Source organism: Micromys minutus, assembly GCF_963924665.1.
Source record: "Micromys minutus genome assembly, chromosome: 2".
In the NCBI taxonomy this organism is placed as follows: domain Eukaryota; kingdom Metazoa; phylum Chordata; class Mammalia; order Rodentia; family Muridae; genus Micromys; species Micromys minutus.
In genome coordinates this window covers 4936933-4960811 of record NC_137971.1, presented here as the reverse complement: position 1 = coordinate 4960811, position 23879 = coordinate 4936933, and the positions used below count along the sequence as shown (strand labels likewise).

The window sequence follows — 23879 nt, the reverse complement described above, 5'->3', positions numbered from 1 at the left end:
TGTCCTCCTGCCCAGAGCCAGGAATGGCCTCCATCTGGGATTTGAGCAGAGACAGCCCCTTTCCTTATGTTTCTCGCTCCCCCTCCCTCCACAGTCCCTCTTCCTCCATACCTAAAACTCGCTGCTTCTTCTCGCAGGAATCCCACGGCCTCCACACCCTCCAGATATCTCTCCATATTACCCACTGTCGCCCGGCACCGTAGGACAAATTCCCCATCCGCTAGGATGGTTAGTACCACAGTAAGCAGTTCCAGTTTTTAATTCCTTTTTTATTTCTTGCATGAGCATGCTTATTAGTGTGTGTGTGTGTGTGTGTGTGTGTGTGCATGCGTGTGCATGCATAGATGAGTATGTACACACGTGCACATGACTGAGTGCATGTTTATAGAGGAACAAACAACTGATGGAACAACACAGAGAAGAGGCTGCTGAGGTATCTGGTGGCTTTGCAGAAGGATTAAACCATTTCAATGAATGGCATCAAAAAGGGTCTGTGGTAATTGTCATTGTAAACCCACCGTCCCCAATGATGTCCAAAAGCTACTCTGGGAACTACAGAAGCCTATCCTGGCTCTTTTGGCAGTGACAACCTAAACAAGTCTTATGGGGCTGGGCTGAGCTCTCTCTTTTAGATGTTGCCTCAGTGGCAGCAAGGGAATGGGGACAGGAGCATCCTGGTGGTGAAATCCCTAAGGGTAAGACTGATAGCAACAGCGGAAGGAAGCACAGTGTCATCTTTCCAGCATCTCTGAGATTATCTGTATGGCTAATGCTTTGGTCAGCTATGGGGCACAGAAGGGCAAGGGGAACCCTCACTGGAGCATTTCAGGGCTGGGCTGCCTGAATGTTGACCTTGGTTCCTGACAGTGCTCAGAAAATTTGACCACAACTTACAACTTAAAAGTAGGGTGTGTTTAGAAATCAGAGCAGAAAGGCCTTCTGTGTTGGCCAGTTCACCTTGTACTGTGTAGCATGTACATGAGCATGCATGTAATGTTTGACACTGTATGTTTTTATGCATCTATTTCCCATTTTATTAGTGACCTCTGGCATTCGAACATGCTGGACAATGTTGAGTGCTTGAAAAAAATAAAATAAAAAGCAAATCCTGGTTAAAGCTGTCAAATTTGGGACTTAGAGAAGGCAGACTTTCATAGTCTGAAGGACAGTAAAATTTTGGAATAGGGTCCCATCCTAGCCCTTTTCTCTAATCAAACAGATCCTGTGCTGTGTGCACTTTCTTGTTTGTCTAAAAACAACAGGTTGTGTTACTCAAACAGCTACACTAAGTCTCGTGTGGCTTCTGTTTCTTTGTCTTATTTTTGTTTGGTGAGGTAGATGGGAGGGTTGGACCTACTGCTTCTCCAACGGAAGGGACCCAGCCCCATGACTTCAGTCATCTTTCTCTGCTGATGGGGGGGTACTGAAGGCGAGATAAAAAGGAATAGGCAACTCAGACAATCCTCTGTCAGGAAAAGTTGTGTGTCTTTCATGAGGATGGTATTCTGCATGTTGCTGTATTTTTTAATTATTGTAATGAGGTGTGATTGTCTATTGGTTACCCACAATTCTTCTTGGGGACTCTCCCCCCCAGAAACTCTTGTCAACACTTGTTAATTTGACAAAAGGCTACAAATTAAGCTCTGTTAATTTAATGTTTTCTCACCGAGATCTAAATACCGAAAGAGGCCCAGAGCGCAAGGGAAGGCCTTTGATTTGCTGTCCTTTATTTTGGTATAAATTTACATTCATTATTGTTTTCCTTTGGATGTGGAGCCCTCAATTAGTGTGATGGCTCCATTAAAGCAAGCGAGACGTCGCCTTTAATTATTACAACAAAACACCTAGTCTCAGCTTGGGGAGAGGGTCCCTATTGACATAAGCAGAGGTTATAAAATTTAATTAGCCATTCCTATCAGATTTATGCCATTCAAATTGTTCTGCGTTTCTTCCCTTTGATCCCGCCTGTACAATCCCCAAGATTTTTGTTCTGATCAAATGAGAATAAAGCTTACTGTACGAAGGGGACGTCCCCCTCTTCTTTCTTTTCTTGTGCCCACCCCCAAGCCCTCATTTCTAGTCTCTCACTTTTTTATACCCCCTTTTTTGTAGGCAAGGTCAACCTGTGTACCCAATCACGACAGGAGGATTCAGACACCCCTACCCCACAGCGCTGACAGTCAATGCGTCTATGTCTAGGTGAGTTGCAGTGACCTCTTGTGAAGCCCTCTAGACAGCCGTTAGACCACACAGGGCCCAGGGACATGTTTGGGGTATAATACACACCACTGTTCAGTAGACTCTCCTCCTAGAAAAACCCAAAAAAATTGCCTTGCCCTTTCAACATAAGTGACATCAATCTAAGATATTGGGATCCTGTCCATGGGGCAACGTAGTGTCACAGGCTAAAAAGGTAGGGGTGTGGCTGGGAGAGGTTCCGCAGGTAAGGGCACCGGTGATGCTTATGAAGAAAACCTGGGTTCTGTTCCCAGCTGTCATTTCATTTGTAACTCCAGCTCCAAGGGATCCGGTGCCCTCTTCTGGCCTCTGCTAGCAGGTGGTATACATACCTGTAAGCACACATATTCACATACATAAAAAATAAATAACTCTAAAGATAACAGCAGCCAAGCCATGGAAAGAAGTTAAAATAGCATCAGTTTTTGAAATCATTGTTTCTCTGTTGTCCTCTGCTGGGTAAGGAAGTGACAATACCTTAGTGCTTGTTATTTGGAGAAATTGAGGAAAAAACTGGTGGGTGTTTTCTGACCATTTCAGATGCTGGTTCAGAGTCTGATATAATAAGCTATGTCCTGGCCCCTTGATGTTCAGTACGAACTTGATGGGAGCTACTCTGCATTTTGCATTTTACATTACTTTTAGATTTTTCTCCCCCACCTCAGTTATACTTCAAATCCCCTTTAAGAAGGTTACCTTCCCTTCCCCCATTGTAAATGTTTTCAGTAACACCTTGTATTTGTCATTGTCCTCATAATGCTGCTAGATCTTGGAAAGTTGTAAAGAAAGTATGTCCCCATCCATTCCTACAGACTCATACTTAGCATATAAGCATATAAGCATATATACATATACATACACATACACATACACACATACATATACACATACACATACACATACATATACATATACATATAAATATACATATACATATACACATACACATACACATACACATACACATACACATACACATACATATACATATAAATATACATATACATATACATATACACACAGTGTCTATGTGTATCCCAGGACTCATTTTTCTCTCTCTAATTAATTCTGGCTTATTTTTCAGTGACTGCCAGTTTATTTACAAACTGGCTGGCAGTGGTATGTTTAAGTAGTCACTAATTGCCCCTAATGATAGTTTTAGTTTCTGTTCATCCGATTTTCCGTTGAGTTAATTAAATCCTGACGGGCTGAAGCAACCAATCCATTCTGATGATGCCACATGATTCAATTAGCACGAGGTACCCGACAAGGATGCTGTCCCCCAGCCTCTGTCTCTGTGGTCTTTAGCCAACACAAGGAGCCAAAATGAGAGAAGGGGGCTGAAAAGGTTGCCTGGCATGCTTCCTTCCCTGCTTGCAGGAAAGCAACTTTTGTCATGGGGCCTGTGCCCACTGAGAGAAGTATGCCACAGTGTGGCTAGAGTTTATAGTGAACGCATGAATATCCATCATGCAGCATGAAAGACTTCATTCCTGGCGTGTGATAGGCCATCTAAATCTCAGAACCCACGCCTGTATAAGTTAGGTAGGAAAATGATTTTCCGAAGCCTCTCGGCTGGAGAAAGTAGAAAGGTTAGGCTCATTAAATAATGTCGTCACAGTCCCTGTAAAGGGTGGGAGCGAATGGGGAACCTCCTGGGAGGAGAGGAGAGGGGGCCTGCCTATGATCTCAGCTTCATTCCAGCATTTACATACGTCCTGGTTTTTCTTCTTCCTGCTTGTTTGTTCCCTGCATCCAGAGGTTGAAAGCGATAAAGTAACCATAGGATGGGGACTGGGGGTTAAGCTCATTGATTGAATTATCATTGGGAGTCTAGCTGATGATTTATAGGTTGCAGAGGGTGGAGGGAAAGACGGGGGTGGTGGGAAGAAAGGTTAGGGGCTCGTGGTATGGGGGTTGAGGGGTGGCCGATCCCCCAGCTAGGCCAAATGAAAGGTAGCTAGTTAGAAAGAGTATACAGCAAATTAAATACATTATTGTGGTAATGGGACGACAGAAGTATAGGCCTATTATAGTATGGCAGTTATAGCAAATGTGGGCAGCTTGCCCTGCTCCAGAACACCCTTTGATATTTATTCTATTCAGCAGCAGGGCCAGGACTTCTCAGAATTAAGTGATGGATCATTATACTTTAAACACCATGGAGAAGCCTAGATTGGCAATTAAACAGCTCTTGCTGACACTCACTTGTGCCACCCTGTGACCCCCTTTAGATTGAGATGTTGGAGCTCCGGGCCCTCAGCCTGCTAAATTGGGCAAGGCTCTCCTCCTGACGAGAGCAGGCCCTGAAATCTGCCGGCTTCAAAGGGAGCGAGATCATGTATAAACCATAATGTAGGTGCACCGTGGCTCACAAAAAATAAGGCAGGAAGAGATGAAATGTTACAAGTGCGTGGGGGTGGGGGTGGGGGGGAAGGAGAATAATGACGGTCCGAACGCGACTCAAAGCCGAATGGCTGCACGGGAAAATGCATCCCACGGCCTGTGCATAAAATCAAGGCCGGCAGATGACGTGCCGCTCACAGGAACGTGTCAACAGTGAGGCAAAGTGAGAGTGAGCGTGAGAGAGGCCCCTGAGACAGCCAGAAACAAAAATTAGTTGTCCTTAACAAGTTAAGGTTCATCATTATATTCTGGCTTCGAGCCATAAAAGCAGACGGGGGTCTATAATGAGCTGCTTAGAATTTTTTTGAGGGTGTTTCATGAAGCAGTTGTCCGCAGAAAAGGGGGTCCGAGGGTGAAGGTGCGCGCATCCTGTGTGAGGATGTGCACGCAGTCTTATAGTTGTTGTGCCTTTTTAATGTGCACTGACACGTGTGGAGGTCCAGGGACTGGGGAGTGTGTGCTCTTCATGGTGGTACCCAGATCTGCTGTTTGCCTCGTGTATGCACACAGAGATTACACATTCCCACACTAGGTTTCTGTCCTCTCCTCGTGTGTCTGTACACATAGTCGTACACTGGGAGAAGGACACATGTATTTGAGACCTTCGTAGTAAGAGGTTCTTCTCTACCCGCCCTTCACTCAAGGGCTTCCAGTCTGATTCCTATTGAATTGTGTCATTGTTTCCAAACCCCAGTTCTGCCTTAAGTTTGCAAAGGTGGCCAGAGGGTGAAATTTCTGCGGCAGGTGTCTACAGTGGCTTAGGGGAGCCTGCAGAGATCTCCGTTCTCTCTGGGCATATGTGTCTCTGTTAAGATACACTGAGCCTATTAGTTCTGCAGGCTTCTTTTTGAAATACCTTTTCAAATGAACAATTTTACAGTATTTGTTTCCACAATCCACTTATAGAGGAGCTTTGTAAACAAATACAAGAGCCCTTTGAAATACTCACTGCGATGAAGCGTCACTCAGACCCCTCTCTAGAACTGACTTTCTCAAGAGCAGGATGCTGGTCCAAGCTGGTCCCTGAGTGGTGGTCCTGTTCTGGTTTGGCCTTATTAGAAGGGTAGCCATTGCTCCAATCCAGCTTCAATTTACCTCACTTGGGCCCTCTGTTCTCCCCTCGCACCCCTTTGCCCTATGTTCGCATACACTATGTGCTACTTCCATTGAGGAGGTCTCTTCCCACCATACCCACCAAACAAATCATAACACTTGACAGCCATTTGTCCTGTGTAGCTGATAGTCCACAGATGAAACAGTGGGTTTAAAGACTAGCTTTTGTGTCCTGGCAAAACTGTGTGTTTGGAAATGCCAATTTAAGGACTGAAGTGTGTTCTGGGGAACTTTCCCAGAAGTCAGGGCTGTTAGGGGAGCCGCTGCCTCCTGATTGTTTTTCCTAGGATTACAATTTTCGTTATGTATAAGGCTTTTGAATGATGTGCAGATAACCCATTAGGCAACAGTAAGAATTCTACTTATTGGAGAAAGGGCATGTAGATCAGAATTCAGTGCTTTCTTGTGTGTGTTTTTGTGTTTTCTAAAAAAATGAATACATACATATTCAAAATGCCCATGACTTAAGATGAGAGTTACACAGAAATATTCTAGAAGAATATTTCTCTCTCTTCTTCACTCTCTCATACCACTGTCAAATGGTGGGTGCGGCAACAAAAGAAAAGAAAAAAAAATTGGATTGCTCTGTATCTCCACAATGAGGTCTAATGAGGCTGTCGCAGCATTGTCAAGACATGTATGTACATTTCAACCACGTTAATATTTTATTTAGCTGTCAATATATAACAAAAAAAAATCACCTGTTCTTCCAGAGCTGATCAGGACTCAGAAAGCACCTCTAAGAGGCTGCAGGTTATGCCTCAAAAACCAAATGGACGTGCGATTTCTGACTTGTACTCCAAGCCTACTTTTCCACCCAAGTACATCAGTTGAATTTGTCTTTTGCTAAAGATGTTAAAAATCATAATGTCTCATGTCAGTAGCAATAACGAAGGGAAGATTGGCTTTAATGACATTATAAGAATCATTATGTTTAATTTATCACTAATTAATGCTGACAGGTTTCATATGTCTTGGGTTGCTTTCATGTGAACGTTACTGCTCCCCCCCCCCCTTTTTTTATATTGTGTGTACACATCCCTCCTCATTCACTCATTTTGATTCTGACGATTTACACAGCCTTCTGTCTTCTAGGTTCCCTCCCCACATGGTCCCTCCCCATCACACTCTGCACACAACCGGCATCCCCCACCCGGCCATTGTCACACCAACAGTCAAGCAGGAATCCTCACAGAGTGAGGTCGGCTCACTCCACAGCTCGTAAGTGTTTCCACAGTGTTTCAAGATCTGAGGCCTGTGTAAGGAGCTACCACCGGGCCGCTGCTTGGTGGCTTTCTGGCCAGCTCCTCCTGTTTTGATCCTAGTGGGAGCACCTGGTCCATATGGCCTCTGCCTTCCCCGTAGAGGAGCAGATGCTGTCTAGCAGGTCTCTCTGATTACCACACGGCTGCTTCTCCCTACTGTGTGCTCCAACGGACTGGGGATGGTAGTCGTTCTTTGCTAACCCAAGAATGAAGTATTGGGAGCTTTGTTCAGCAAAGTGGGACAGAGCCCTGCGAAGTTGGGCCCACCACCCTGAACTGGGAAAGGGTCTATTTGAGAACCAAGAGGAAGTGATTTCGGAATGTCTCAGCAACCCCACCTCCTCTTCCAACTGTTGGTGCAGGATCTTGGGAATGGAGGGTGGAGGAGGGGCATCTGAAAGTGAAGACAAACTTTTTGTTTGAAACTGACACCAGACTTGGGTAGGAAGGAGGAAGGTGTACGGGCTCTGCTTTTGGGGAGGTTGGCTCTATGATTGTTTATTGGATGGCATGTGCCCATCTCCTTTTGTCTCTAAACAGAAAGCATCAGGACTCCAAAAAGGAAGAAGAGAAGAAGAAGCCCCACATAAAGAAGCCCCTTAATGCATTCATGTTGTATATGAAGGAGATGAGGGCCAAGGTGGTTGCCGAATGCACGTTGAAAGAGAGCGCTGCCATCAACCAGATCCTCGGGCGCAGGGTAGGTGGCCCCTCCATGGAGAAGAGCCACAGAGTAGACCAGAAGCGCTGCATCATGTGGTCCTTTTCATTTTGCTCTCTGGAGCATTTCTGCCCAACCCTGCCACTTTGGAGCCTCATATGGCTTCCATTTGTCAAGACCATTGTGCTTTTGACGGCATTTTGGCGTCCCTAACCTTCCTGTCATGGATCTAGCAATGGACACAAAGGCATAGAGGAGAGAGATGCTTCTATGAGTCGCCCTGATAGTGCCAGGTCCCAGCCAGTTGTCAATATCTGCATATTCCACCATGTCTGGATGTATTTGTGCTCCCCCCACCCCACTCCCACCCCCAAGCATCATTTATCACCATGATGTAGATTGTGATGTTTTGTGTCTTTCTCTTCCTGCCCCATGTTCCCGCAGTGGCATGCCCTGTCCAGGGAAGAACAGGCAAAGTACTACGAGCTGGCCCGGAAGGAGCGACAGCTGCACATGCAGCTCTACCCTGGCTGGTCTGCACGGGATAACTACGTACGTGGACTGCTTTCTAGAGAGCTCCGTCTTTGTGTGTCTGCACAGATCCAGAGGATGGCCTTCTGCCTACTTGCACCAGGCCCCAAGACTATTCATTCTGCCCATCCTACTGGGACCTGTTCCTGACCCTTATTCAAGGAACTTGGTGGAGACCGGTTTGGGATGTCTGTACCTCTTTGCCTACCCCTTAGAAAAAGTGAAGCTCCAAAGTGCATCCAAAAGGACTTCCAGTCCAGATAAGCCCCTGCCATTACTGGTTCTGTTTCATAAAGACCACACTAGGTGCAGGAATTGTTTTACTCCTCGCTTGTCACAAGTCTTATGGTGGGAGGAAAACCAAACACACATCTACAGCCAGGCTATCTTAGGAGTTGGGAACCTATTTCATCCTGAGAAAGGCATGATGGGAATATCCCTGAAAGCAGCCAGCAGAAGTCATCTTTTGGTAGGGAAGGTAGAAAAATGATGTGTCACATGACTCAAGTGTCACGTGCTTCTGGCTTCTGTTGCTTGACTTTCTGTCTTGCTTCTTAGACATCATCTTAACATGGCTGTTGTTTTCACTTCTCACGTTGGTGGTCCACAACTGTGTTCTTCCCTGAAGCCCTCTGTTGCTTCTCACCAAACATTGCAGCTCCTGCATTTTGCCCAGTAGGTCTGAGTCATGGGCTTCTCCCTTTTCTACCCGAGTGTCTTGCTTTGCCTTTTTTTTTTTTTTTTTTTGCATCATAGTTCGATTTAGAAAACGTCTCTTTCCATCCACTCTGATATTAAAAATCAAACCCAGCTTGCATCCAGCACAAGTTTCCCTTTCTCTTTCCTCTTGGGAAGGTCAACGAGCCAGGAAGATGTTTGCCTGTTGATGCCATGGGGAAGAAGGAGGGCAGACTCCATTCCATTGGCCTCATCTGTGGAAGGGCTAGCTCTTTTAACTTCCTTCACTCTTTCCCTCACACCTGTAAAGCAGGAGCTGGCTCACCAGCTACTGACCATGTAGACAAGGAGACTGAACTGGGCTTCATTGTCATGCTTCCTACCCATGATCCTCCAGGTCTCCCTTCCTAGACAGCTCTTCTGCTCCTGAGAGAGCAAGCAGACTTTGGCACTAGCAGACCAGCATTGTGAGCTATTTGTTAGCTAGGTGGAGACTTTGTGCTTGTTTTTGTGTACGCACTGCTAGAACACCTTTCTTCTGGGATTGAAGGGAAGAGATGAACAGTTGAACCTTCCCATGGACTCTCCGTGTACCCTGATATAATCCCAGGCTGTAGCTTTGGCAGCAGGCAGTTTCCTGTAATAGTTCTTAGAGGTCAACCCTAGATTTGACTTGTCGGAGACAAGCCAAGTCTTAGTCAGGGTTTCTATTCCTTCACAAATCATCATGACCAAGAAGCAAGCTGGGGAGGAAAGGGTTTATTCAGCTCACACTTCCACATTGCTGTTCATCACCAAAGGAAGTCAGGACTAGAACGCAAGCAGGTCAGGAAGCAGGAGCTGATGCAGATTCCATGGAGGGATGTCACTTACTAGCTTGCTCCCCCTGGCTTGCTCAGCCTGCTTTCTTATAGAACCCAGGTCTACCAGCCCAGGGATGGCACCACCCACAATGGGCTGGGCCCTTCCCCCTTGATCACTAGTTGAGAAAATGCCTTACAGCTGGATCTCATGGAAGCATTTCCTCAACGGAGGCTCTTTTCTCTGTGATAACTCCAGGTTGTGTCAAGTTGATACAAAACCAGCCAGTACAGCGACCAATCCTCAAGTCTTTGAAAGGGTATCCCAGAGCAGGATTCAGCTTCTGTGTCTACTGTATCCCAAGGCACCCTAGGCATCCCTGTCTTCATAGGGCCTCCACATAAAAAGTGCCCAGTTTGTGAACCATGTGCCATCGTACTAGGGTCGGGGTAGACAGCACCCCCTGGGGGTTGTTCAGCATGAACTCTCCCAAATAGACAGGCAGACTTGGTGGCAGTGTCAGAAGCATTCATGGTTGACTTGCAGGGAGTCCTTTAGATGCTGCCCAAGGCCCTCTGTGATGTGTTCTCTAGATTTCTTCAGACGGTTCACATGGCACTTGCCCTGACTGTCCCCCTTGCCGCTGCATTGGAATGCAGCTGGATAGTAGAAGCCACTGAGGCAGTGGGATGGATGGGTTAGAGGTGGTTCGGATGCAGGACTGCAGGAACTGGATCTTGTTACATCGCAGGAGAATGTGTGCTTGCTCCTCCTGTGTTCCAGGACTACAGTGGGGTCAGGGGTCTCACACCTGAAGCCTCTGTGGGTTTGATTGTGGTGAGAACCAGGTAACATTGCCTTTTCACTAACTTGATGACGGAGGTTCAGCAGACAGCAGAGGCTATGATGAAGCTCAGGGGGTTCTCCTGGGAAATGTGTCCTGAGTCAGCCCTTCCTGACTTTCCAGCCAAGTTGGGGGTTGGCCCCTTTATGTCGCCACCTTAGGGAAGTACACTGGAGTGAAACCCAATCTGGCTGCTCAGACTTGGCCTGCCCTTCGGGACTCAGGAGAAGCTCGCTGGGTACCATAGTAATAGCTAGTTGGCCCAGTATCACAGGAGAACATTCCTTCTTCCTGTCTTAAAGGTTGTATATGCCGACTTCTTTTCTTTCTCTCGTTCATATCTTACTTTTTCAATTTCTCTTGTTATCTTTAAGAAGGAAGTGGCCTCATCTTACATGCTCATGTCCTTGTCCCATTAAAGCCCCACTCCTGTCCACTTGGAGCTGGTAGTCTGCACAGCACTTTGCCGACCTGTGGGCATGTCCTCATTCGAGGTGTCAGGGTACAGCAGAGAATTCTGATGTCCCTAGAGTGTGTTTGGGTGTGATGCAGGCACCCTCCAGCTGTCCTGTTTCTCTTGAATCTTTTTTCTGGTTCCTAAGTCAGCTGTTGTCAAGCCTGACTACCCACTCTGAGGTATCTGTGTGGCCTTTCCTTCTGTTGTTTTTCCAGTTGCATGCCAAGAAACATGAAAGGATCTGGTGTACAACTGCACACAGGGCCACAGCACATGTCCCCAGTGACACAGATGGCTGAAAAGCCATCTTTGAATACTTGGACTCATCCAAGCCTGACACAACCTTAGGGTTGCTGCACATATATCCTGGTCCTTCTCTCTTTGGTGATGATGTCACTGTCCTAGGAAAACCTTTAAGCCAAGGTAGCAACATTTAGATTTTCTCAAGCATACAAGTCTGTGAGGCTGCAGTTGCCTCATCTGAGCTGGAGAAGTTCCCTGCTGCCCTGTAGTGGGGCCAGTGTGCTCCAGATCCTTGCTCATTCACTTGACAGGGTCAGGGTACCAGTCAAGTAATGCCTTAAGGCAATCTCTTCACCCTTGAGGTCTCAAAGAATGGCTTCTGTGGAGAGTCACAGTACTTGATAGAAGGCATGGTCCGTGGTTGAGGGCAGAGCTTTGAGACCATTGCCTCCGCCTCGTCTTAGCAGTGACATCTCAGGGACAGTCCCTAGCCTCTCTGTATCTGTTTCCTGTCATTGGAACAATGATGACACTTGTGTTGGGTAGAGCTGTTGTCAGTTGGGTTGTGCCTGGCTCCTTATGTGCACCTGACAAACGCTGGCCGTTGTTGGTGTTAGGAGTGGCTGTTACCATGAAAAGCTAGACTTACAAATAGTAATTTTACTATTTGTTAGGAGCTAGGCGTTCTCACAGCATGACAGTATGGGTTATACAGATGCTTCATGGTTTGCCGTGGTTGGATTTACAGTTCTTCAGCTTCATGGTGGCGTGGAAGTGCAACCCTACAAACTATGCCTTCCACATTTAAGAAAGCCTGCAGTCCGTGGCACAAACCAGGCAGGCTCCGCGGTAAATGGCATTGCCCACCTGTAGGCTACCTGTATGTGTTCAAAGCGGGCTGGGCTAAGCTGTGATATTCCAAGCAATGGGCATAATACATGCATTTGTGGGTTGTAATCCCTGTGAAAAGTGATGTGTGTGTTGGGGTATAATCAGAGGGATATAATCTGATGTGAAAGAATGAGGGATCACTTCCCGTTGCTTACACATGGACGCCCTGCAGTTTCAAACTCCCCTATTGGTTCTCTTCTGTAAGCCCCGCCCCTTGCCCCTCCTGCCCGAACTCTGTACCGTTTGTTTGTTTGTTTGTTTGTTTTAAAAAGAAGGATCACACTCCATTTCAGAAAAGAAACCACAGTGTCAGGGACACTTTGGCCTTCATAGTGAGAGACTGGGGCAGGTAGGGAAACTATGGACCACTGAAAGCTCCCAGATTTCTCTGTGCCCTTGAAAGTATAACCGTCCTACTTCCTGCCGTGGCTCTCCATCCCTCCCTGAACCTTCTTCCTCTGGGTCAGGTTGATGGTGGATGAAGGCCAAAAGGTCTTTCTATATCTACCTGCTGCCCCCGCTTTTTATCCCAAGAAATGTGTGTCCCCACCCCCCAGCTCCGCAGAGTTCAAAGATTAGATAGATTTGGGAAAGAGGTGGGGATAGCAGGCTGGTCCCCTCTTCTGGCTCCCCTGCCGTGTGAACCCAGAGCTCTCCCTCCCTGTCTGTTTCTTGGCCTGATCTGCATTTCGTCTGTCCATCCAGGGGAAGAAGAAGAAGAGAAAAAGAGACAAGCAGCCCGGGGAGACCAACGGTGAGTGAGAAGCATCAGGGTGGTGGAGGTTGGAGGACCACTCTTACGTCAGGCTTCCGTCTGGGGGAGGCAGGAGAAATCCAAGGCCAGGACATTGTGGGGAACCCATCTTAGGGAGCCTGTTTTGTTTGTGCCTTTTAATTAATTGCTTCATGACTGCCCTTTGAAAGCTAGTAGCATCCATTGTTGCATGAAAAGCCCGTTGTAATCCTAGCGGAATGTGTTTTTAAATAACCGCCAAGCCTGTGACTAGGGGCCCAGCGTCAGGCACGCCTCTGTCAGGCTTTAGACAGCCTGCTTATTCTGTGTGTCTGAGAAGGGATGAGGAGGCCAGGGGGCCAGGAGGGGCGTGTGTGAGTGTTGGGTTTTAACTGGGCTGTTCCTGAATGTTCCAATGCATGCCTTTACAGTGGTAAATCGCACCCACTTTAAATTAAGGAGGTTTGTCATTCGGTAGGAAGAAACTAGAAATACTGCATAGGCAATCAAGTCCCTTGGAGAAGACCAGGCTTTTACAAACAAACAAAAACATTTGAAGACTTTGTGTAATTTGTTCTTTCTTTTCAGAACACAGCGAATGTTTCCTAAATCCTTGCCTTTCGCTTCCTCCGATCACAGGTGCTAATGTCCTTTGAGTCGTTAAAATAGTTTGATAAACTGTTTTTTTTTTTCATTTTTCTTGCCATTTATAGTCTTATTAACATTAAACACATACGACATTTGAATATTCTTTAAAGCGATCATCTACACAGTTGCATTATGTTTCAGTAGATTTTTTTCCAGTTGCTTTTGTTGGTTTTCTTTGTTTATTTATTGTTACTTTAGCTTCTGTCTCATTTATCTATTGTTCCCGTATCAGTTGTTCATGCAGCATTGAACAGTGCTTTAGAGCTGAGCTTAACTGTGCAAATTGAATATGCAGTATTTCTTTAAGAGAGACTGGTAAAGAAAAAAAAATGGAACAAACTCAGTAATAAACCTCCTTAATCTAATGGCATTTTTTTCTGTTGCCCCACTAAGTTTCCTCACGCCAGCATGCAATCGCAGTGTGATTCTTTTTTTTCTCTTTGCTTTTTATTTATTTATTTTTGTTTGTTTGTTTGCTCTTCCTTTCGCTTTTTGGCTTTTACCATCTCCAAATCTGCTAGCGGTTTACTGACCCTGCCTGCTTCCAAGCCCACTAGGAGCTCCTAACATTTAACAGCTCATGACCTGTTTCCCCTCTCCTCCCTCTTAATATTAATGAAAATAGATTAAAGAAAAAAGACATCCCAAAAGCTGCAATATCCCAATACCCACAACCTTTTTCTTTCTTTATTTCTTTCTGTTTTGTTTCATTTCATTCTGTGTTTATTTGTAGTTTTTTTTGTTTGTTTGTTTTTCTTTTCAAAACTGTGGTACTCAGAAGAAAAAAGCATGTTATGAATTTAACCTTCCCTCCGCTTTATTTTCTTCTTCGAGAACGAAAAAAAATATTAAGAGAAAAAGAAAAAGCAGAACTGAAAAGCAAAAAAGAGAAAAAATAATAATTGACAGCAAGTTCCTGGCCACCACCGCCCCTGGGGCGGCTGGAACCGGATCTGACCGTCCTTGATAAGGGATACTGCAGCTTTATTTGCAACAGCTAATTGCACAAGTTGAATAAGTGTGTTTTTTTAACTTTTTTTTTAATTAAAGAACATTTAAAAGAAAAAGAAAGTCAATATTTTGCTATTAGTAACCCAGTCATTGATTTATTCCCTTTTTTTATTTTTATTTTTTTCTTGTTCATATCTCTCCCCCCACCCTTCTCTTGGCCTCCCTTTCTCTCCTCTCTCTCTCTCCCTCTCCCTCTCTCTCTCTCTCTCTCTCTCTCTTTCTCTCTCTCTCTCTCTGCCTCCCTCTCCTCCTCCTCCTCCGCTCGCTCCTCTCTTGAACTCATTCAGACCTGAGCGCTCCTAAGAAATGCCGAGCGCGCTTTGGCCTTGATCAACAGAGTAACTGGTGCGGCCCCTGCAGGTGTGTATAGCCTCCCAGATTCGCTGTGCTGGTTTGCAGCTGTCTTCGGTTCCTTCCCCCTCTGGCCTGTTGCTTTATAGCTTTGTGTGTGGATCGTAAGAAATACCAGGGAGCGGGGACCCTGCCAGTGTGTGGGCTCCACAAGGGATATGCTTGTCTGCCAGCTGCCGCTAGCCAGAATGCCACTGTAAAACAGTGTGTGCCTCCTCAGGGCCGAGACTCAGACTCCAGCGTGCCCTCGACCAGGGAATGTTGCCTGCCAACCCCCTGCCTTGTGATAGCTCAGGATGTGGCCATCCTGACCTAGGTAGAAGCCAATGACATCACCTCCACACCCCCTCTTCTCTCTCTCTCCTTTTGTTTATTTTCCATTGTTGTTGGTTTTTTTTTTTTTTGGTTTCTAGTTGTTGTTTTCCTTTGTGTGTATGTGTGTGCGTGTGTGTTTTATTTGATTTTATTTATTTACTTATTTTTGGTTTGGCTCACAGAAGCCCCTTCCTTTCAAACCCTTGATGAGGGACGATTGTCAAATAGAGCCAAGATGATGCGGAAGACATTAGTGGAGGTCTCACATCCAACTGAACACGACCCACCATTGTGTTGTATTTTTTTTTTTGTGTTTACCTTATGCTAACAGATGCAAATACTCCAAAGAAGTGTCGGGCACTGTTCGGGCTTGACCGACAGACTTTATGGTGCAAACCCTGCAGGTACATGACCATCCCGAGGCCTGGGGAGCAATCAGAGACTTCTATCCTTCTGCTGCCTTAGCGGGTCGATTTATTTGCCCCCGTTCACATCTACTTTCCCCCACCAGCATCAATAACTAATAAACTCTCATTCTTCCGATTTTCCTTGCTAATTTCATATCGTTTCCTTCCTCCCTCTTTCTTCCCTGTTCTTGCAAAGAACATGTCCCTGGTGGCGAGGGCTGACAACCATGACCTTAACACACGAAGACAGGTACTGAGGCTTCTCCTTTGAAAGCCAGCATCCTGAAACTGGCCAGCCTAGCGGATAACTGGCTGTTCTGCATCCCGAGCAGAGGGCCACTGTGTCTCCCTTCCCGTGCCCCACTCCCAACCCCCAGGTGGGAAGGAGTCAGAACTTGGACTTGGCAGTGAGCATTCCCATGCACTTTTTTGCAGAGACGCTGGGATAGTGCATTGGGGCAGGCTGCTTTTTTAAAAACACAACCAAAATAACAACAACTAAGAAAAACAGTTTTTCTTTCTGGTTGTTTTGTGTGTGAAGCCCACTTACCTGTATGGAGGAGCCTGTTAGCTGACATTGTTTTACAGTACTGAGAAAGTAGCGTGGCATTGAGTGGCGTGCACTAGCTGACAGTCTGTGAGCAGCGACGACAGTCAGACACCGCAGCGTTGCCAGGCCTGCGGAGCAGACATTCAGTGTTTCTGCAAGACTATGTGCAAGCTTAGTGTGGGTCCCCACACGCATCAGATCAGTCAGGAAGAGTTCAAATTGAGCCCCCAATTTGCCTGCAGATTTTCCAACTCAGGGTACTGGCAGAGAAGGTGTAGGTACTTCCTTCTTGGTGGAGGGATGCTCTCTACTACCCAACCCCTTTCCTCTTCTTTTAATGAGCACCTTTGGTTAAATTTGTTGTTTCTTTGTTCTGATACAAGCAGTCTTTGAATTTGGAATATTATGATGGTAGGTATCGTAACACCCCAAACACACATCCCTGTTTGTAGTACCTCCTGCGTCCTGTGTCCCTCTTCCCCATCCCTCTGCCGTCCTCCGTGTCTAGACGTTAGATCAGATGTTCATCCCATCACGTGCATGTCCACGAGTCTGCTGTGTCTCTGAGTCCCCTTCTCTGGTGCTAGTATGACAGATTGCTGACCACACAGACCCCAGGGAGAGAGCACCAGAGTCCTCGCTGACAGAAAGTTACACAGATGGCCCTGGGGGAATAAACAGTAAGGGGATGGGCTTTAGACAGGCACCCAGTGGGAGAACAACTTCCTGTGTTCAGACAGAATTCAGAGATGACAAATCTTCAGAGCCCTAGGGACTTCATGAGATGGTTATACAAGGATGTTAGGTATCAAATTAGGGTGAGCCCCAGAGATCAGACCCTGCTTGCCCTCTGTAGGTGATAAGTTGGTTCACATGTTACAGTGTAGCACCCTGCCATAACAAGTTACAGTTGACCCCATTGTCTCACAGAGAGGCTGGTACTGGTGCCAGCCCTCATAATTTTATTCATAAGTGGTTGTTTACGAATCTTTTTGGTTTCCGATCAATTACTACAAATTTAGACTTGGCCTTCTCTTCGGAACTTATTACTAACATGCAACCATCCTCTGGCCCTAGAAAGTTCTAGCTGCCATTTTTCTTCTGTTTTGCACTTTTTGTTTTGTTTTAAATGCTGTAAATGTGTTTGCAAGCTTACTTCTGTTGTCTGTTTGAAGAGAACCTTCCAAAATAGGACCAGGAAGTACCCCTAGAATGTATACAGGAAAAGCTAGACATGGATGCTTCTGAGACTCCATCTTCTAAAATGGAGGAGGGGTTAAAATATGGAGCTTGAACGAGGAGGTACCCATTCCCCCTTCCTCTAGTTCTTCCTTTACACATTGCCACTGCCACACTGAACTGGATGCTAAACTCATTAGGACATTCAGAAAACAAATGACAAAGATCAACACACACACACACACACACACACACACACACACACACACACACACACACACATGTGCTCACACAAAAAAGTACTTGGACATGGAGGTATTTTCTGACCCATCCAGATGTTTGTGTTCCAACTACCTTTTGCCTCAGCCTGCCCTATTTGGGGGAGCATCAGTCCATCATCATAGTCTTCCTGTCCTGTGTTCATAATATGCCCCACACAGCCTCATGATCTGGAAAGGAGGGTGGGAGGCATAAGGAAAACCTCAGTGATGTTCCTAGCCAGTCAGGATTCTCAGAGCCTACTTTTGTTTAGTGTTTGAGGGAGGACTGTTTTGAGCCCACCAAGTTGCTTCTCCATCTCTCGCCCCGCCCTGGCAGAGCCCGGAATGCTGCTACATGCTGCCCTCTGGTTGCCCGCCCACCCACCCTCCTCTCTTCTCTCTCCTCTTGCCCCCTTACTTTCGCTATTTTGCTCATGCCCTCCCCACCCTCCCCTTCTTTTCTCCTCTCCATTTTGAAAAAAAAAATGCATGAAGATCCTAGTTTGTGAGCATGTTTTGATCTGCAGGCTAAGGTGGTTTAAAATGGAGAGGGTTAATTGTTTGTCTCATTCCTGAGGTGGGAGTTAGTCTATCCCAAGGAGGGAAAGGAAACCTGCTGAACAGCGAACAGTGTGAGAAAGGCCATCCTTGCTCCCCTTGAGTTCCTTCTGTCCTAGACAGATCCAGATCCAAGGCCACTTGTCCCATAGACCCCAGGCTCTGGGAGGTCAGGAGGACTGAGTATGTTCTCCTCCACCCTCCCTCTTTTCCTATCCTCCCAACACTCTAGAGTTCATGCCCGCCCCCTTCACCCCATGCTCTGGGCCTAGACCAGAAGAACTCATGCAGTAAGCCCCATCCTTGCAAATGCCAGAGACTGTCCCATGGGGGTCACCTTCAAGCAGGAGGCATCTTGAAGGTTCTTCAGTGACTAATAACTGGTCGGTGCTCATCCGCTAGGTTCTGGATGGATCAGTACCCATTTGTGGTTCTGAGAACTATTCTGAAGAGACTTGGGATAAGCACGTTTCCAAATCTACATTGTGTTTACAGCATTAGTGGGTTGATCCCCGGGATCACCTTCCCTACCAAGTAGGTTCCCATCAGCCAGAGATGGAAGTGGGAAGGAAAGGCTTTGAAGTCTCATGCCTGATTTCTTGAGTTCTTTTCCCCCACCTTATCCTTTGATGATAGACGAGAAAGTCTCTGAGATTCTCATTCGTACTTCCCACACGAATGACTTGTGGGGAGACAAGGCTGTGGTGTTGGCGTAGGGCAGACTTGGTCTTTCTGGTTCAGACCCTGATCCCAAGATTCCAAGGCCCCCCTGTCACTTCCCCGTGACTGGCTTGTGCTGTGTGCTCTACTCCTGGCCTCAGCAAGTTGACAAGAACAAGACCTGGCCCCTGCATACCACCCTTATTCCTTGCAACCTTCTCACCAAGGGGGTGGGAAAAGGGAAGCCACGAATCTTTAAGGGGGGAAAATACAAAACCAAAAAAAATTTTTTTTAAAAAAAGACTTTGAATCTTAATTTTATCCACAACCTGCAGGCCATGTCAACCAGTTATTCTTGTGCTTTTTGAATCATTTTTTCTGTTTTTCTTATTCTTCCTCCTCCCCCACCTTTGTTTACCCTATTCTACACCTGCTTTTCTTTCTTTTTCTTTCTTTCTTTCTTTCTTTTTTTTTCTGGTGGTTCTTCTTATTCATTTTTTTTTTCTTTTCTCAGTTGGTTTTGGTTTTTTAGTTTGTTTTGGTTTGGTTTTGTTCTTCCCCACCCCCCTCCCCTCTCCCCTGATTCTGACCTCTCGATTTGGTGTGGTTCTTAACAGACAAGACCCAAAGCTTCTCTGGGCACCAGCAGCCTCACAGTGGTGGTGTGTTAAAACCTTTAAGCCTCTTGCTAGCGCTGCCTTCAGCTATATGGGCTCAGCAGTCAGCATTCTGAGGGCTTCATATTGATAAGAGGCCACTGGGGAAGGAGCTCTCTTTTTCTTTTAAATACACCGAGGCATCACTGGGGACTAGGGGGTGGGGTGGGATCATTGGGAGGGCAGGCAAGATGTGATGGGAAAAGGAAGATAATCTAAGCCCAAAGGGAGGTGAACTATGTGATTCCTCATATACACAAACCTACTTCCCTGTGAATGTGCACCTTCCTCTGCAGGTCACTTCCATCAGAATGCTCAGTGGGGGCCCTGGGAGTGTCCTGTGAGGGGAGGGAGGGCGTGGCTAGGTACCTCCTTTTCCAGAGTGGCCATGGGAGGCAACACAGCCTGCAGAAGTCACTGCTTTTAATTACTCAGTGACTTCAGGCCATGACTTGCAGGGGGATGTCTCTTAGGTGACATGAATTTGCTGTGAGCATTTAGATAACTCTCTCCCTTGGCAACTTTGCCCTTTATTCACAGATAACTCTCTCCCCCTGTTTCTAGGAGAAAAAAAAAGTGCGTTCGCTACATACAAGGTGAAGGCAGCTGCCTCAGCCCACCCTCTTCAGATGGAAGCTTACTAGACTCGCCTCCCCCCTCACCGCATCTGCTAGGCTCCCCTCCCCAAGACACCAAGTCACAGACTGAGCAGACACAGCCGCTCTCGCTGTCCCTGAAGCCCGATCCTCTGACCCACCTGTCCATGATGCCTCCGCCACCCACGCTCCTGCTGGCCGAAGCTGCCCACGGCAAGGCCTCTGCCCTCTGTCCCAACGGGGCCCTGGACCTGCCACCTGCTACCCTGCAGCCGTCCATGGTCCCCTCCTCATCGCTCGCACAACCATCAACTTCTTCCTTACATTCCCACAACTCGCTGGCTGGGACGCAACCCCAGCCTCTGTCTCTGGTGACCAAGTCTTTAGAATAGCTTCGCCTCGTCCTCCGTGCCCTGCTTGATTGAAGTGTTTCCTGGTTCTTGGTTCGCCCTTCCCCCGCTTGGGAAGCTTTTGTTCTGTACTCTTTAATTTTGTGCCACTGTGGCTACATGAGTTAATGTTCATGGAGTTCATTGGTCAATATTTGACCCATTCTTATTTCAATTTCTCCTTTTAAATATGTAGATGAGAGAAACCTCATGATTCTACCAAAATTTTTATCAACAGCTGTTTAAAGTCTTTGTAGCGTTTAAAAAAATATATATATACATAACTGTTATGTAGTTCGGATAGCTTAGTTTTAAAAGACTGATTTCAAAAACAAAAAGAAAAGAGAGAGAGAGAGAGAAGCAATTTTGAAGCACCCTCCAAAAGGAGTTGGTTCTGTATTATTTGTATTAAATACGAGCTTGCGAACCAATCACTTTACATCTTGGTATTTAAACCACGGGGGCACAAAGAATGCAGTGCCGTTTCTTTCTTTTTTTCTTTCTTTTTTTTTTTTTTCCGTGTGAAACAACTTTTATTGTGATGTTACTTGTTATTGTTTAAGTGTACAGAAACAAAGGGTTAAAATGTGTTAATATACCTTGTTCCATGGTGTTGTTCTTTTGTGGGGAGGGGACACTACTCAACAATGAATGGAACCAACACTGTTGGACCAGTAGTATTTATTGCTTTAGAGGATGCTTGTCAAACCTGTACGTCCGTCCAATTTTAAATATGTTTTTTTGAAACTGTATAAAGTCTCCCCCCCTTAGCATAAGCATCTTATATATAGCAACTCATTTGTACAAGGTTTTTAAGTTTATATATAAAATGTGTATATATTTTTTTGTTTCCTTTTTTTTTGACTTTTGTTTGTGTGTTTGTTTGTTTCTGTCTAAAACCCAGATGCCACCAAATGGACACTGACAACTGCATTAAGGATTAGTAGCATTAACAAAAGTTGCTTTAAAAGCCATTCTGTAAAACAAGACTTGAACATTAGCGAGAGGGTCTGAGCAGCCGTGGGAACTGCCCCGTTTCCCCTTTGACCTCCTAGTCAATTGCCCTGTGCTCTTAGAACATGGACTGACCGTGTGCAAAACTTTTATGTGCCAAAATTCTCAGTGATTTTAGCTTTCCCTCCTTTTTGATGCCGTACTTTCTGTTCGCCATGTTTTGCTGTGCTGTTACTTAGATAGATTTGTATGCAGTTTTAATGTCACCTATAACAAATGTGTTTGGTAGCCGACTGTCCAGAAAGCATTTTAAATGAAGAGGTCTAAACCCTTAAGGGCCAAAAATTCTGTATATTAGATTACTCTTAAATGAAAAAGAAAAAAAAAAAAGAAAAAACCCAACTGCCGCTTTTATGTACGCATATGACATACAAGTAGGTAGTGAACTTTAAAAACAAAACCTAGGCATGCTGATGTTGTAAAATCTGTATAAAGCTGAGACCTGTCCCTTCAGTGCCATCGTAGTTGACATGAAGCGATTGTAAAACTGTCTCCGGGTTTCTCTGGTTTATTAAAATGCTAACTATAACAATTTTTTTGTGAATACTTTGAATGTTTCCTAACAGTTGTGGTGTTACTGTTCTGTTTGATGCTCATTCCGAGTTCATTTTTGGATGGTTTGGAAGCCATTTTGTAATGAATAAATGTTCATGCTGTACAGTATCTGTAGCATGCCATTCTGGATTAATAAAAGCAACTTAGTATGTGCAGAAAGGCTGGTCACTTGATTCTGTGATTTGGAGTGGGGGTGACTTGTTTGGACACTGGACCTTTTCTGGAGAATGCCCTCCCAGGTTAGTAGGTAGCCTGCGGTGACCGGTTATGACTGGATGCCCTAAACAGTCTTCAGATCTTCCCGACTCCCTCCACTCTCCTTGAGCCTTTGATTGCACCTGGTTTTTGTTCTGTCTCATTGGCAGTGAAGGGTCGTGTGAACAAAGGGGCCTTAGGGTGTGTCTTCTTTACATCTCACTGTGTCGAAACAGAACAAATGTTCCTCGGTTGGTACAAATGAATCACTCATTTATACTCCCGCCCCGTTACACACTGTGAGACAGTTCAATTCTAAAAAGTGTGATATGGTTCACCCGGAGTGGACGTAAGGAACTGAGTGGGTACTGGTTAAGGATGGTGTATGTCCTGACTGTTTTCTAGACTCTCCCTGTGGGAAGAGGGCAGGGATGTGGGGTTCTTGTTTGTCTAGCAATCACTGAGCAAGAAGCTGTTCAGCAGACGGGCATCATATTCAGCGAGTTCTGCACATAGGGATGTGACCCACAGATCTGCATTAGAAGGATCTTGACGTTCTGGGGATGTATGAGTTGGGCTATCTCCTGGAATGACTTCTAGCTTATCCCTGTCCCTGAAGAGGGTTGCAGTGTCTTCCTGTGGTCATTGGGTATCTTTTCATGTGCACTGGATGGAACTTTTGTTGTCTGTGTGTCTAGGACAGATGTGCCTTCTGCAGGTGGAAACTACGCATCCCAGAAGCCCTTTGTGTAACTGTCACTGTAGATCACTATGATGTTGGGTCAAGAACTTTCAGGAACTCTGTGTTGCTTGGACTAGCTGGGGGCCTGTGGTACTTTGTACTCTGTAAGGGTATTTCTGATCACCCTTCCTGCCTGGATTCTGTACTCGGGGCCCAGATTGACCTTCGGGAACAGATCAGAGCACCGTGCTGCTGGTGGCTGTGTGCCGCATTGTCCCTGTGTATTTTCTCATTAATCCCACAACCACCGAAGGAAGGAAGACGCCCTGCAGTGTCTGCCTTATTTATAACAATGGATTGAGAAATACAATGTATCTTGTCCAAGGCCGAAGTTTGTAGAGGGGGAATTGAAGGAACTTCAGTGGGGACCTGGCTTCATGCCATGCTCTCAACATCAAGAGATGTTCATCTTCACATGCTAGAGATGGCCCTTCTCTGGTGGATAGAATAGGAAAAGCTTTCCTTACCTCTGCCTTGTCCTACCTCAGCCTCACTCACCTGCTTGCTCTCAGGAAATTCAGCTTTCAAGAGAGTGAAGTTCCCCAATGCATTGCTGTTCTTGCTGGCAACTCCCCCGCAAGCCTCTAGTCTCCCTTCAGAAAGCACTCTCCCATGGCCAGAACTATGATAGAGTTTTTTTCTCTGCTCTCAGAGACCCCCAGTCCTCACCCGGTAGCTCCCTAACCTCTGTCACAGACTGCATTGTCTCATCTGGAAACTCAAGAGCACAGCACCTACCATTCTCGGTGCTTCTGATGTTCTGGAGTGATGCATTCTTACTTGCAAGGGCCTGTCCTGTGTAGTTTATTATCATCCCTAACTCCTGCACAGGATGCATGCACCCTGTGCTCTCCCCCCGACAACCAAAACTATCTCCGGACATGCCCAAATATCCTCTTGACAGCCAAAGTCACTCCAGCTCAGAACATTTT

The 23879-nt window shown here is 46.0% G+C and overlaps 1 protein-coding gene across 11 annotated transcripts in view; it reads left to right on the top strand.

Annotated features, from left to right (window-relative positions):
• Positions 1 to 22102, top strand: part of TCF7L2 (transcription factor 7 like 2) — a 184621-nt gene extending 162519 nt beyond the window's left edge. For 2 of the 11 annotated variants that reach the window (XM_080912284.1, XM_080912282.1), the window contains 10 exons: positions 138 to 240; positions 2113 to 2199; positions 6853 to 6978; positions 7563 to 7722; positions 8128 to 8235; positions 12834 to 12882; positions 13450 to 13500; positions 14808 to 14880; positions 15518 to 15590; positions 20021 to 20089. In XM_080912284.1, coding sequence (XP_080768410.1) covers positions 138 to 240; positions 2113 to 2199; positions 6853 to 6978; positions 7563 to 7722; positions 8128 to 8235; positions 12834 to 12882; positions 13450 to 13500; positions 14808 to 14880; positions 15518 to 15560 — 800 coding nt within the window. In that variant the 3' untranslated portion in view covers positions 15561 to 15590; positions 20021 to 20089. Of the gene's footprint in view, positions 1 to 137; positions 241 to 2112; positions 2200 to 6852; positions 6979 to 7562; positions 7723 to 8127; positions 8236 to 12833; positions 12883 to 13449; positions 13501 to 14807; positions 14881 to 15517; positions 15592 to 20020 lie in introns of those variants that run through there. The other 9 variants (XM_080912281.1, XM_080912278.1, XM_080912288.1 and 6 more) reach the window with 5 other exon arrangements.
• Positions 22103 to 23879: the final 1777 nt, after the last annotated feature.